This window comes from Bubalus kerabau, chromosome 23, assembly GCF_029407905.1.
Source record: "Bubalus kerabau isolate K-KA32 ecotype Philippines breed swamp buffalo chromosome 23, PCC_UOA_SB_1v2, whole genome shotgun sequence".
Classification (NCBI taxonomy): Eukaryota; Metazoa; Chordata; class Mammalia; order Artiodactyla; family Bovidae; genus Bubalus; species Bubalus kerabau.
The window spans coordinates 26,071,851-26,087,484 of NC_073646.1; the positions used below are offsets into that span (position 1 = coordinate 26,071,851).

The 15,634-nt window shown below is 47.0% G+C and overlaps 1 protein-coding gene and 1 long non-coding RNA gene across 2 annotated transcripts in view; one reads left to right on the forward strand and one right to left on the reverse strand.

Moving 5' to 3' along the window:
- Window positions 1-15,634, forward strand: part of KATNIP (katanin interacting protein) — a 236,744-nt gene that overhangs the window by 15,928 nt on the left and 205,182 nt on the right. The window contains exon 2 of the mRNA XM_055562308.1: window positions 4,494-4,549. Within this exon, the coding sequence (XP_055418283.1) occupies window positions 4,494-4,549 (56 nt within the window). The remainder of the gene's footprint in view (window positions 1-4,493; window positions 4,550-15,634) is intronic.
- Window positions 625-3,052, reverse strand: LOC129637962 (uncharacterized). Its single transcript, XR_008707645.1, has 3 exons — window positions 2,123-3,052; window positions 1,384-1,576; window positions 625-1,145 (listed from the first exon to the last, which is right to left on the reverse strand). It is a non-coding gene; the product is annotated as an uncharacterized LOC129637962 (long non-coding RNA).

The window sequence follows — 15,634 nt, forward strand, 5'->3', positions numbered from 1 at the left end:
TCCTATACTGGTTTGTTTACGTATATCAATGGCTATTTTCACCCTCCAGTGGCAGGGTTGAGTAGTTGCACCAGAGACCTTAAAACTGCATGACTCTATGACCTGTAAATTTTTTTTTTTTTTTTTTTTAAATTCTCTGGTCCTTTATAAAGAAAGCCTATTGACTCCTGACCTGGAGGAGTGGATGTGAGAATACAGGAGATGAAGTTGGTGCATAGATCCTGGCCCTTAGTAGGTGTCCTGTCCACAACATTTCTGCTGCTGCTAAGTCGCTTCAGTCGTGCCCAACTCTGTGCGACCCCATAGACAGCAGCCCACAAGGCTCTCCGTCCCTGGGATTCTCCAGGCAAGAACACTGGAGTGGGTTGCCATTTCCTTCTCCAATGCATGAAAGTGAAAAGTGAAAGTGAAGTCGCTCAGTTGTGTCTGACTCCTCACGACCCTATGGACTGCAGCCTACCAGGCTCCTCCATCCACGGGATTTTCCAGGCAAGAGTACTGGAGTGGGGTGCCATTGCCTTCTCCAGTCCAGAACATTTAACCTTCATCATATTGGTGCCCGGTTCGTGCCCCAACCTCTGACAAGTTCCTCCTACCACAAGCCAAAAAAAATAGAGGGAAATAATTACAATAGTTATAACTTAGGGACCTCCCTGGTGGTCTAGTGGCTAAGACTCCCACATCTCCCAAAAGCAGGGGGAGCTGCATTCCATCCCTGGTCGGGGAAATAGATTCCGCTTGCTGCAACTAGAGATCCCACGTGCCATAACTAAGATCAGAAATCCCAAGTGTCACAATTAAGACGTGGCACAGCCAAATAAATAAATAAAAATGAATATGTAAAAAAAAAGCATAGATCATAAAAATTAAATAGTTTAATTAGAAATATCATAGTTATATTTTGCATATGTCTTTTATCACATACCATGCATTTCCAAATGCACCAAATTACACATGCGCAAAGGTCTACATCAGTGGGTGTAAAAATCTTGTGTCCTGGAGACTGTTCTTTATGAGACATTTAAGGCTCTTTTCCAAGGGGAATTTTGACACTGATTTTCCCATGCCTGCCGACTTCAGAATCTAACATCCAAGGAAAATGCAACTTCCCTGTGAGTGGCAGCGATGAACATTATTATCTGCATCTAGAGCAAAGTAAAACTGAAGTGTCAGAATCTTCCAACCATTGAAAATTAATCCTAAGTGCAGATACAATCTCTCTGAAAGCCTACATGGGAGAATGGTGTTATATTTACAACAATTCAATCCAGTCATTTTTTTTTCTTTTCCCCAGGCCCACATCTGTTTTCTAAAGTGAGGTGCACATGTAGTGTTTACATTTGGCCTTATTTATTGTTTTCTGGCTGCAGCTGGCAGGGTCACCTTGCAAAATGCGGAGGAACAGCCCCTTCATTTCGCAAGCAGCACATATTGATGTTAATGTCACCTTCTTCCCCCCTTCCTGAGTCGATCTTGGTAGGAAGCTACTCGGAGGAGCTAAGTGCAGTAGACAGGCGCCATGTAATCCGGTTCCTTCTGTCCGTGGGGAGAAGGAGCTGTCTCCACGCTGAGCTACCTGGAGAGGAGAGGGGCTCAGTGATGTGAGGACAGAGGCATTTGATAACAAACGTGCATAATTAGAGTGAATTATCTTCACTGGAAAATAAGCAAATTATCTTCCAATTTAATGAATAAAGAAGCTTCTAATTAACTCCGATAGAGAAATTCGCTTGCAAATTTCAGTGGTTAAGCTCTCTGTTCTTTGCATTAATATTTTCTTTTTATTGCCCACCCTAATTTTCTTTATTGCTCTTTATTGGTATCACAGAATTTTAGAGGTGGAAAGCAAACTCATTAGGTGATTCAGCCTACTTCTCATTAAAAAAAATTTTTTTTGAAAGAAAATATGGCCCAGAGAGAACCTGTTGGATCCTGTGAGTTGTCCAAGATCTCATCATATGTCAGCAATCCCCTGGACTGGATCCTCATGCACGTGTGTGACCAGCACGTGAAGGGCCTCCGCCGGACTCTGGGGTCTGCTGTGTTCACCCTGAACCAGCTTTGTTTCCCTCCTGCTCCCGGCCCTTGCCCTGGGCTTCGCTTGGCTCTGCAGGCATCTTACCGACTGCTAGAACTCCCTGATCTGTCCGCCCAGCAGCCCCGGTCTCCAGTCTGCTCTGTCCCCTTCCAGCTCCCGGCTCCTCATTGCATGGCCTACTCCTGGTATGTCCTCTCTGGTCTACCTTAGGGCCGACTCAGAGGCCCTCAACCAACAGCCAGAGCAGGTGTACACAAGGGTTTGGAGGAGCCGTCCACCCTAGCTCCTGCCCCAGAGCGTTAGGGATCAGAAGTCAGGTTAAAATCAACATGACAACCTGGATCACCTGATCCCTAGATCCCAGGCTATTTTTTTTAATCAATAAACTTTATTTTATGGAGCAGATTTAGGTTCATAGGGAAATTGAGTGCAAAATACAGAGTGTTTTTGTCTACCCCCTGTCCACACATGTGAAACCTCCCCTGCTACGGGCATCCTGCATCACAGTGGTATCTTTTTCTGGGCTTTATTTTTAAGAAGTAATTAATTAATTTTATTTTTGGCTGTGCTGGGCTTTGTGCGTGGGTTTCTCCTTGCAGTGGCTTCTTTTGTTGCGGAACATGGGCCCTAGAGCTCGCAGGCTTCAGACGTTTTGGCTCAAGGGCTTAGTTGCCCCAAGGCATGTGAAATTTTACCAGACCAGGGATCAAAGCCATGTGCCCTGCGTTAGCAGTTGGATTCTCAATCACTGGACCACCAGGGAAGTCCTTTTCTGGGCTCTTTTTCATCTTTAAAACCCTAGGTTGTCTTAAGGCCAAAAAAAAAAAGCAAACACACACACGAAGAACCTAATCAAAGTAGGTGTCTGTGAAACAAAGGCATGCGTGCTGTGGGTGTCAGATCCATTCACTCCGTCTTGTCATTCTCTGTTAATCTGTCCCTGAAGCCAGTGGCTGGTGGCTGCTCACACGTGGAGGTAGCCTTGCTCCAGCCCTCTCTCTTCTCTCTCTCTCAGAATCAATTTCAAATGTTAGGGGCTGGGCTTCTCATTGGCTGTGATTGGGTCAAGGGCCCATACCCAGTGGAGCATACCAAATTCAGGGTATGGGGTCATGTACAGTCATAGTTGCAACAGGACCACCCTGGGGATAGAGAGGAAGAAAAGAGAGAAGGGAGCAGTCTAGGGTGTCATCATGAGCTGAGCAGATACCTCCAATGGTGTCTGCTATACCATGATACTGTATTACCCAGGGTCTCCTACAAATAGCTACCTCTTTTCTACATCCTTTTGGCCAGTGCCAGAGGTTCATCTTTGCACCTTTGCTTTTTCCCTTATCCTTTTTTTGGAAAGAGCCTCATCCCTTGACCTGAGCTTTTTTACCAGCTATGAGCAGCTGTCTGCGTCTTACTCCCATGTGGACCCACCGGAAGTGACCACATGCAAAGATAAACATCTGGGACTTACCTGGCAGTCCGTGGCTAAGACTTCGTGCTCCCAGTTCAAGGAGCCCGGGTTCAATCCCTTGTCAGGGAACGAGAGCCCACGTGCCACAACTAAGACCTGGCACAGCCAAATTAATTAAAAAAAGAAAGTCTTTCCTCTCTGACTCTGTCCACTTCTCTCGCCTCTCAATAAGTCATCACTCAGCCTTTCTGTTCCCACCTTCAGCATGCTCCTGGTTAACGGAACATGTGGTTGTGACATTCTCACAGATCGCCACCCGAGAGTAAAGCTGGACAATTTGCGAGACACACTGATGGTGTGCAGTGAGACTCCCATCTTATGTTCTAAAACCAAAGCGATTCATTAATTTTCCATCAGGGACTCCGTTCATAATGGCCGCTTCCATCAGAGTTGTAAAAACTGCATTTGGAGTAGCATATTTAAACATCCTGATGTCGATCTGTGAAATGTATGCACACCTTCAGTGTTAGTCTTCTGGTTTTCTGAGAAAAGCAACAATTCTCTCTGAAATTGCCCCATTATGTGAAATGGGGGTGATTACTGCTAATTCACATTTGCACCAGCACCTATGTGGCGAGATCGGAGGTTTGGCGCTGCATATTGGCACGCACTCATCAAAGGTTATATGTATGCGCACGGTGGAAGGCATTTTATATAATTCCAAACAATTTAATAAAAATGTAATTTGACTGGGAAAAACTACAGTCTGTCGGCCCTTGCAAAGTGCAGATAATGTTCTAGATTAAAGAGCGGAGGCTTTGTTCATTATAGTCAAATAATGTGAGTGTGTGAATTACCATTTCATTGCCGTTGGTCTATTTCAAGAGTATGCCATTTTCCCATTATCATAATAGGCTACATTTTCTTAAAATCATTTGATTATGATTGGTCCCGTCTATTCAGTTTTGCAAATAAAAAGCTTTTTTGGTGATAAACTAGCTGTTTTAAAACAGCCTCAAAATCTCTGGTTCTGCTTTTGAACTGCTACAGGTCAGACTCTGCGAAAGGCTGAGAGAAGCCGGTCCTGCTCTCGGGAGAAAAAGGAGGTAAATGAGCCACTGATGAGGGCTAGTGGGAGGCAACTGAATTTAAAAGGATCTGAGGGAATGGGCTGGTGATTTAAAGATCCCTGGATCTCCTTTTCTGAGCCTCTAGCTTAAATCCCTGACCCAATGATAGTTGGCAACTGGAGTTATCAACCCAGTGTCACTAATAATCTCTTACTGAATGTATCAGTCAGTTATGGCTGTGTAACAAGTCACCCAGATTTTAGTGAATTGAAACAACTCTGGGTTTAGTTCATGATTCTGAGGGTCAGCCATTTGGGCTCAGCTTCCCCTAAAGATTGTGCTGATGGGCCAGGCCTTGCTGACCGCAGCTGGGCTTCATTTATGCATTGGCCATTGACAGCTGGGTCACCCTGGGGCTGTCAGAGCATCAGTCATGGTGCTTTAATTCTCCTTCAGTGTCCTCCCCTCCTCCAGCAAGCTAGACAGGTTTGTTCACATTGGGGTTCAGAGGTTCAAGAGTATAAGAGTGGAAGACTCAGAAACTCCTGAGCCTTAGGCTCAGCACTTGAACGGTGTCACTTCCGCTACCTTCTGTTTTTTAAAGCAGATCACAAGGTCAACATAGGTTCAAGGGGAATGGGGAAATAGGCCCCAGTTCTTCATGGGAAGAGCTACAAAATATTGAAATATACCACATACTTGAAACTAACCATTCTTGAAATTTTTGAAATGTACTAAACTGAGCCCACTGGCACTGTGCTAGGCACCAGGGCTAAGACTAAGGGAGGGATGAGAGACAGGCCTTGATTTAGGGTGTGCACAGCTCCATTGGAAGGGATGCGCCGCGAGATCATCACAGTACAGTGTGAAAGTGCCAGTCCGGGGAGAGAAGGACAAAGGGTGGGATTTCAGTCCAGAAAACGGATCACCTACCTCTGCCAGTGGTATCAAGAAAGGCTGATGTAAAGGTTAACTCTTGAGAGTGAGTAGTTTTCCAGGCCAGATAAACAGCATGGTCAAATGCAGAAAGATACGAATAAGGAAAGTTGCAAGGTCATTGAGCCTGAGAGGGGAAGTGGCAGGTAGGACCCGTGAATGACTGAAGGGCCCTTCGATCGAGTCGCAAGCCTGTGGGAGTTTACATTTGAGTTTTATTTAGTGGCTGATGGGAGCGGGGGTCTGAAGTCTTGGGTGCTCATCACCTATATCGACCAATCTTGAAATTCATTAACACTTCAGTACTCACACTGTTGACTGTAAACAGACCTGATTCCAAAGACAGAAGGAAACTTCTCAGGCTCAGATGCACCCAGGGGCTTAAACGGCCACAGGACCTGACTCTTCTCTCTCTAGCTCGTGGTGCTGCTGCTCTGTGATGGTCTCGCCCCAGCCAGCTCAGAGGAGGCGGCTTAGGGTGGGCCTGCAAAGGACCCTGTGTTCTTGACTATGACTCTCATCCTCTCTCCTATTACCTCCTCTCTCAGCTGTAGTCAGAACAGCCAGCATGGCTTTCCTTCCTATATAATCGATCTTCCTGGGATGAGGGCTTGGAGATAACTGAGGAACTTGGATGCTAAGAAGACTGCAGTGTCAGCCCCCAGTGGGCACTCCAGCAGCTGAACTAGGGTGGATCTTCCCACTCCTTTCTGATGGGGGCATTTTTCTGAAGAAGTATCAAATGTGAGAGTCCTTTTGAATATACAGAGTAGAAATACTTTAGGTCAGGGGTCCCCAACCCCCAGACCATGGACCAGTACCAGTCCATGGCCCGTTAGGAACCAAGCTGCACAGCAAGAGGGCAGCAGGTGAGCAAGTGAAGCTTCATCTGTATTTACAGCTGCTCCTCATCACTCTCGTTACCACCTGAGCTCCACCTCCTGTCAACCAGCAGCGGCATTAGATTCTCAGGGGAGTTTGAACCCTACTGTGAAATGCCCATGCAAGGGATCTAGGGACCTTATGAGAATCATCCCGAAGCCATCCCTCCCCCCATCCCCACTGCTCCTCCCATGCCACCCTGATCAGCAGAAAAATTGAAAGCAAAAGTGTTAATCCCTCTGTCATGTCTGACTCTTTGCAACCCTATGGACATTAGCCCGTCAGGCTCCTCTGTCCACGGGATTTCCCGGGCAGTGGGTTGCCATTTCCTCCACCAGGGCATCTTCCCAACCCAGGGTTCCAACCCGGAGTCTCCTGCATTGCGGGCAGATTCTCTACTGTCCACAAAATCGGCCCCTGGTGCCAAAAAGGTTGGGGACCACTGCTGCTTTAGGTGGTTTTTTTCGTGCTGTTCTTAAAATTCACGATTGATTCGTTGAAAGAAAATATTTGCAGTTGTTTCATCTGGGCAATAAGATTATGGAAGTGTTTTTTTTCCCCCCCTTGTGTTTTACGTACTGATTTTTATCATGAGGAATAAAGTAAAACCTAAAAATGAAAAAAGAAAAAAGCAGATGCGCCTGTCCCCATGAAGATCCTTCCAGAAGCCTCACAGTGTAGAAGCCAGAATGGGGGTGAGCACTGGCCTGCAGGCACCTGGTCTCCCCCGATTAAATGACCAAGAGCGAGTACCAGTCCTCTAAGGCCAGGAATGAATTGTTTAAACCTGAGGCCTTTGGTTGCATAATCACAGCATCTTATTTATCCACGTTACGAAATTCACTGGAAAATGATGGAGCAAGGCATCCAGTAACTAGCAGAGACACTTTTCCCCTCCCCTCCTCTCTCTCCTTGGCAACAGGACTCCCCTAATTGCCACTTTCCTGGCTACTTCCATCATGCCAGCCGCGGAGAGTGTTTCACATCACTCCTCTGAAAAATGCTTGAAGTGAGGGAAAACAGAGAATGGGGTTGTTTATCACAACATCCAAGTTCAATCCTGAAAGATGTTTAAAACGGTTTCAGGCCCTCTGAAAAAGAGAGTGCTGACTTTCTTCACACGACTTTTGTTTGGTTAGAAAAACAAGAGAAAGAAACTAATAGCAAGCTGCCAGGACGCTCATCCTGTACATTATAACATCCCTCTCCACCCACCTCCTCTTTCCGCATTCCTGCCCACGTTGTCTGTGAAGTCCGCACTTCCTGACTCTCTCTGCCTTACACAGGATGCCAGGTATAGCAGAAGCTTTGTCCCCATGAGAGGCAAGGGAAAGACAAGCTGGTGAGAACAAGCAGACAGGGTCCTGTGTCGTGTTCCTTCGGGGGTCGGGTATACAGGACAGCACACGCCTTGGCAGGTGGACGGGCAGTTTGTATCCTGAGTGGGGATTGGGTACCATCCTGCATGGTGGTGGGCCAGCACTGCAAAGGGAGGACGAGAAGCTGTTCTCCATGAGCTTGCCAGGCCACTTTCAGCTCCAAAGTTGTGTTTTATTTGGCCCATACCCTGTGACAATCTTTTAAAATTAAGCGTTGTTGTTCTTTAGTCTCTAAGTCGTGTCTGACGCTTTTGCGGCCCTATGGACTGTAGCCCACCAGGCTCCTCTGTCCATGGGATTTCCCAGGCCAGAATACTAGAGTGGGTAGCCATATCCTTCTCCAGGGGATTTTCCCAACCCAGTGATCAAACCTGTGTCTCCTGCTTTGGCAGGCAGATTCTTTACCACTGAGCCACCTGGGAAGCCCAAAATTAGCTGATCACATTCAAAAATTGAGAGATTTCACCCAAAAAATGCAGGCTTCTGGCTTCTCTGCAAAATGGAGAGTGGCAACATTGAGTCCTTCCTTGTTCCTATGAGGCAACAATGGGCATTTAAAAAAACAAAAAATTTTAGGGCTTTCCTGGTGGCTCAGTGGTAAATAATCTGCCTGCCAATGCAGGAGACATGGTTCAATTTCCGATCCAGGAGGATCCCACATGCCCTGGAACAACTAAACCCATGTGCTACAGCTACTGAGACTGTGCTCTAGAGCCTGGGAACTGCAACTACTGAAACCCTTGTGGCCTAGAAACTGTACTTCGCAACAATAGAAACCACTTCAATGAGAAGCCCACTAACTGCATCTACAGAGTAGCCCTCGCTTGCTGCAACTAGAGAAAAGCCTGCACAGCAAGGAAGACCCAACACAGCCAAAAATAAATAAATAAAATTTAAATGTATATGTATGTGTGTATATAAATATGTTTGGTATGCCAGGCCTTAGTTGCAGCATGTGGGTTCTAGTTTCCCAACCAGGGATCAAACCCGGACCTCCTGCATTGGGAACTCAGAATCTTAGCCACTGGACCACCAGGGAAGTCCCTGGGTAATGACTTTTGATGAAGACGTGTCCTCTTTTAATGGGACCCTCCCTGCCCCACCCTCCACACCTGCGTGACTGCAAGCAGGTATCAGAACCAGGCCTTGGGCTGGATGCTGGATGTCAGCGGTTCACAAATGTCACGGCATGTTTGTATCACTTGGGAGCTTTTAAACAACCTTATGCTAGGAGGGATTGAAGGCAGAAGGAGAAGAGGGAAGCAGAGGATGAGATGGTTAGATAACATCACCAACTCAGTGAACATGAATTTGAGTAAACTCCAGGAGATAGTGAAGGACGGGGAAGCCTGACATGCCGCAGTCCATGGGGATGCACAGAGTCGGACACGACTTAGCAACTGAACGACAGCAACAACGGCCCAGGTCTCTTCCCAGATCAGTTAAATCACAATCTCTGGGGGTGTGACCGAGGCATCAGAATTTTGTAATTCCCCCCAAGTGATTCTGACATGCAGCCATGGATGAGAACCAGCATTTATGTGCGTGTGTGTTATTATTTATTTTTAATTGGAGAATAATTGCTTTACAATGTTGTGCTGGTTTTTGGCATACAACAGCATGAACCAGCCATAAGTATACTTTTGCCCCTTCCCTCTTGAGCCTCTCCCCCACCCTGCCCAATCCCACCCCTCTAGGTTGTTACAGAGTGCTGGGCTGAGCTCCCTGTCTTATTCAGCAGCTTCCCACTAGCAATCTATTTTACACATGATAGTGTATATATGGGGGCTTTCCCAGTGGTTCAGCGGTAAAGAATCTGCCTGCGATGCAGGAGACATGTGTCTGATCCCTGGGTTGGGACGATCCCCTGGAAGAGGGCATGGCAACCCACTCCAGTATCCTTGCCTGGAGAATCCCATGGACAGAGGAGCCTGGTGGGCTACAGTCCAGTGGGTTGCCAAGAGTTGGACCTAAGTGAAGCGACTGAGCACACACACAATGTATATATGTCAATCCTAATCTCCCAATTCACTCCACCCTCCCCTTTCCCACTGTTGCCCACAGATATTGAGAACCAGCGTTTTATACTTATTAAGTTCTCAGCCTGGGTGCTTCCCCATGCACTGCATGCTTGCACTACCCCCCACCAGACAGACAAGCACACATCATAGCAGAAAAGCATAGAGGAGATCCAGATCAAAGCCCCAGCGGGTATTGGAGGAGAGAAAGAAGACTTCCTGGAAGAGGTGGCTTTAACAGAGGCTTAGGAAGCGTGACAGTCATTTCTGAAAGAATATAGCTTGGATGGCTGGCCTGAAGTCAGTAGCTACTTTTGAAGTAGCTGGTAAAAATATCCTCCACCTCTTCCCTAGCAAGGATTCACGGCTCCTGCCTGTGGAGTTTATGTAGTGTTTCTGGCCTTTGGTCATGAATTGTTAATGATTTCTGAAATCATGGCCATTGTGGTTTACTCAAAAATCATTAGAAAGTAAATTTTTCATACAGTGTTAAAAATTTTAAAAAACAAACAGGAAAACATAGAGGAGGAAGAAATATTTATTCATCAACCCCTTACTGACCAGGGCCCACACCAATGGCAACAGAAACACTGGGGCTCGAGAGCACGGTGTTGAGGACACGTCCTGCTCTTACACAGAGCCTCCGAGGCCCCAGGCCACTCTGTGAACGGAGCCCACAATGTGCTTCTGCTCAAATGCTTGTCCTGTGACCTTTAGCCTGGTCTCTTGACCCTTCTCACCTCATTTGATAATTCTCACCTTGGAGACTTGGTATACAGAATCAAGGCAGTGATAAAGTGCCTAGCCCTGTGCATAGTAAATATTCCGTAAATATTAGCTGCTACATAATTGTGATCATTCCTTGGCGTGTCTAGAATTTAACAGAGAGACAGCCATGGCCTTGGATGGAAAAGACAGCGCAATTGCACCCAGGGCTGAAGGGGTCTTCCTTGCTCCCAGTGGACTGTAGGCTGTCCAGGCTTTGGGTTCCTGGCTGTGCGCCCCAGGCAGGCAGCTCTGGGGCCCGCACTGTAAACCACTCTGAGAGCCTTTTGTGATAATGGACTGCCTCCTCATGCAGCTGATGGGAGATTCTGCAAAATGCCCCTGACAGCACTCTCCTCTGCTGAGCTCACTTTGTAAAGGACTGCAGAAGTCATTTAACTCAAGCGCCTGGAAAATGTTAAGCCTTCCCTTTGCACGCACATGTAAGTGCGCACATGCACGCATGCGCACGCACGAGCACTTCCTGCTGTTAACAGAGCCTTGTGGTACAAGCACCACAGATGCCTTTCATGTTCACCAGGCAGAGGAGGAGACTGGGATCTCAGGGGGACCCAGCAAAGCAGGGAGGCGGGGATTCAAGGTGCCTCCAGGGACCAGGCTCTCTGGACAGCTTGTCTGTGCGCCCCATGAACACGCGTTCATTCCCCTCTGGGCCCTGGACCTGGTGCTGTCTCCATACTCCTCTCTTCCAGTTATTCCTTCTCCCGGCTCAGAGGCCAGAGAGGGTCTGATCAACCTGCCTAATCAATACTAAGGGGCAGGGACTCCCCTGGTGGTCCGGTGGTTAAGAACCTGCCCGTCAATGCAGTGGTCCAGGGTTCAATCCCTGGTTGGGAAGATCCCACATGCCACAGGGCAACTGAGCCCCCACGTGCCCCAACTACTGACGCCTTTGCGCCCCAGAGCCCCAGCTTCACAGCAGGAGTAGCCACAGCAATCAGAAGCCCGTGCACCTCAATTAGGGTCTAACACCCCAATTGCCACAACTAGAGAAAACCATAGCATAGCAATGAAGACCCAGAATGGGCAAAAATAAAATAAATAAGTGAAATAAAAAAAAAAACACTAAATACATTGAGGGTTACGATGCTCTTGATATTAGCCCCCCAGTTGCCCTCCCAAGAGACAACCATTGTAATTAATTTCTGCCCTTCCAGAAATATTCTATCTATCCTCTCTGCCCTTACCTCCACCCCCTGCCTTTTAACACAATGATAGTATGCAATACATTGTTCTGGATTTTTCTTTTTACTTAACAATGTGTCTTAGAGAATATCCTGTAGCAGCACATGTATACAATTCTCATTCATTCTTTTTTATGGCTGCCTAGTATTTCACTGTGAATGAACAAAAACCCAATCCTTTATCTGACGTCTTTGGAGCCAAATGTGTTTCTAATTTTTTAGAATTTAGAAAGTAATATTATCTAAGTATAGCCCTGGGTCAGCATTCTGTAGTCAAATATATTAATATATGTGCAGGAAAATATGAATGTTTATACTACTACTAAGTGGGATAAAGACTTAAAATTTCATGTCAGTTCAGATCTGGTTTTGCTACTAAAAAATGACATATAGAGAATTGTGAAAGTGAGAAAGTGAAGTTGCTTAGTTGTGCCCGACTCTTTGCGATCCCATGGATAGTAGCCTGCACCAAGCTCCTCTGTCCATGGGATTTTCAAGGCAAGAGTACTGGAGTGGGTTGCCATTTCCTTCTCCAGGGAATCTTCCCAACCCAGGGATCGAACCCAGGTCTCTCACATTGTAGACAGACGCTTTACCGTCTGAGCCACCAGGGAAGTCCAAGAGAATTGCGAACTTGTCCATAAATATATGACTTGTTGTTGTTTAGGCTCTAAGCTGTGTCTGAGTCTTTTACAACCCCATGGACTGTAGCCCGCCAAAGCTCCCCTGTCCATGGGATTCTCCAGACAAGAATACTGGAGTGGGTTGCCATTTCCTCCTCCAGGGGATTTTCCTGATCCAGGGATCGAACCTGCATTTCCTGCATGTCCGACTCTTCACGACCCCATGAATTGCAGCACGCCAGGCCTCCCTCTCCATCACCATCTCCCGGAGTTCACCCAGAGCCACTTCCATCGAGTCAGTGATGCCATCCAGCCATCTCATCCTCTGTCGTCCCCTTCTCCCCCTGCCCCCAATCCCTCCCAGCATCAGTCTTTTCCAATGAGTCAACTCTTCGCATGAGGTGGCCAAAGTACTGGAGTTTCAGCTTTAGCATCATTCCTTCCAAAGAAATCCCAGGGCTGATCTCCTTCAGAATGGACTGGTTGGATCTCCTTGCAGTCCAAGGGATGCTCAAGAGTCTTCTCCAACATCACAGTGCAAAAGCATCAATTCTTCAGCGCTCAGCCTTCTTCACAGTCCAACTCTCACATCCATACATGACCACAGGAAAAACCATAGCCTTGACTAGACGGACCTTTGTTGGCAAAGTAATGTCTCTGCTTTTGAATATGCTATCTAGGTTGGTCATAACTTTCCTTCCAAGGAGTAAGCGTCCAGTACTATAAGAGTACTGGAAAGAATGTTCTAGAGCAGGCATCTCTGTGCAGTTGTGCAGGAATAGCCAAAGGTTAACTCTTATAAGTAGAATTAATGGATCAAAGAGGATGTGATTTTTTAAAATCAGTGTTCCTAATTTGTCTTGTAATGGTGCATGAGTGGGGCAGAGTTTTTTGTTCAGGACACCTTGTGGAATTCTGGCCAGATTCAAGTATGGCTGCCCTTGGCTGAGGCACCCACACTCAGTAGCCTCGTCTGTGGTTCCCTGGTCCACTTTTCTTAGCAGGGAATGGGAGCAGGGTATTGTCCTGAAAACATGGGGGCATGTCCAGCACCTCGATCTCCTGGGCCCTCGGCCCCAAACACCTGTCGTGGCCCATTGCAGGAGGCCAGTGATTCTTCTTGTAAGTTTCAGACCGCTCCAGCCTGCAAACAGCAGACCCTTCCCTTTGCTCATTTCAGTTCTCAGTGTTCTTGCAGCTTCAGTTTTCTGCGGGGATCAGGAGCTGCCTCGTGCATATTTACAGATCTCCACTGCTTTGTTGAAAATGTTAAAAAAATATATTTTTAAAAAGGAAGGGAGAGGGAAGAAAAGACAGTGGAAGCTAATGGTGCTGCATTACAAGAGCCTGTCCAGTGCAACAGCTGACATTCCAAATCTATACTTTTCCTGGAATGAAGCCTTTTAGTTCACATTTCTGGGCAGAGAAGAGTGAAATTCATTTTACATCCAACAGCTAGTTGCATTCCCTATGGTGAAGTTAGTCTTTCTGCTTCTTGTGGTCTTGGTCTCTGTAGCTTTGAGAACTTGGACAGTGGGGCCTCCGGTGACATGAACAGCTTCTGATTTCTATAGGGGTAGGGCAGTCACATGGTGGGTTTAGAAGCAGCATAGCCAAGTAGTTGAGCCTGTGAACCCTGGACCCAAACAGCCCGGATTCCTAGGCTCCTGCCGTCACTCAGGCAAGATACCTATCCTGTCTGTGGCTTGGCTTACTCTTCTAAAGAGTAGGAATATGGGCTTTGCCTGCCAGGGCAGTAGACACGGGTTCAATCCCTGATCCTAGAGGATCCCATGTGCCTCGGAGCAACTGAGTCCATGTACCACAACTATTGAACCTGTGCTCCGGAGTCCAGGAACCTCACCTACTGAGCCCATGTGTCGCAACTACTGAAGCCTTTGCCCTCAGAGCCCTAGCTCAGCAACAAGAGAAGCCACCGAAATGAGAAGACTATGCACCATGGTTAGAGGCTTCCCTGGTGGCTTAGCTGGTGAAGAATCTACCTGCAGTGCGGGAGACCTGGGTTCCATCCCTGGGTTGGGAAGATCCCCTGGAGAAGGGAAAGGTTACCCACTCCAGTATTCTGGCCTGGAGAATTCCATGAACTGTATAGCCCACGGGGTCACAAAGAGTTGGACCCAACTGAGTGACTTGTGCTTTCCCGCTCTCCACAACTAGAAAAAAGCCCATGCAGCAATGAAGACCAAGTACAGCCAAAAATAAATAAATAAAATCATTTTTCTTTTATTTTTTCAAAAAAAGAGTAGGGATAGTATAGAACCTACAGTCTAGGGGTGACGTAAGGATCCAGTGAGCTAATGCATGTAAAGTGCTTAGAATGGTGCCTGGTACTTACTAGGAGCTGGATACGTGTTGAGTATTATAATTTAGAACTGGTATTGTAATTAGTATTATACTGAGGGCAAAATGGCCTGTTTAAAAAGCTAATCCCTTCCGAGTCAGAGGTGAGTGAGAACTCTTGCTAAGAAAAAGCAGAACACAGATTGGTCATTGTTCCTCGCCGCTTCAGTGCGATGGAACAGCACATCATCCCTCTTGTGAGAATTACCTTGCCCTTGAAATCACCAGCCTACTCCCAGGCCCCAGCCATCAGGCTGTGAGCTGCAGGAAACATGTACGCAGCTGCTGAGCCTGTAACCCAAGCTGAACAAACGGCAAGGCCAAGAATCGAGCTTCAAGAAGCAAAGAGAATCAATTTCTGATAAAGTGCCAGAAAGGAGATTGACACGTCTAAAACCTTCCTGGTATCAGCTGAGCTTCCAACACAAGATTAAACTTGAAGAAAAAAACCCATCAGAGAGCTGCAATTTGTGACCAGAAGGAGATAATGTTGACAGCTTCTTCCCAAGTCAGGTTTGGATAAGCAGTGTGCCCTTCACCAGAGCATCAAAATTTTCTATATCCTCAAATCCTAGGCATTAAATTGCCCTGAGTCTCCCTTTACCTCTCCACCCCACCTCCCCAATCACTTTATAGAATGCAAAATATGATGAGAAAAGAAAATGATACTATCCAAGTGAAGGAGGTTCCTGCAAATTACTGATGAAAGGTGTGTGTCATGGTGAATAGGAGCCCAGAACTGTTGCCCAGTCTGGGAACACCTCTGGAGGAGCAGGGCCAGGGCTGTAAGAGTGCCAGGCCCCCCAGGGCTCCCGTCCCAAGTTACCGTGGCTGACCGTAGGCACACCCTTGCTCCCTGCTCTGGGCCTCCGTTTCCCCTGGAACCACCCCAGGTCTGATAAGAGCCAACATCAACTTCATCAGGGCCCACAAGCCGTGTCTCTGAGGCTCT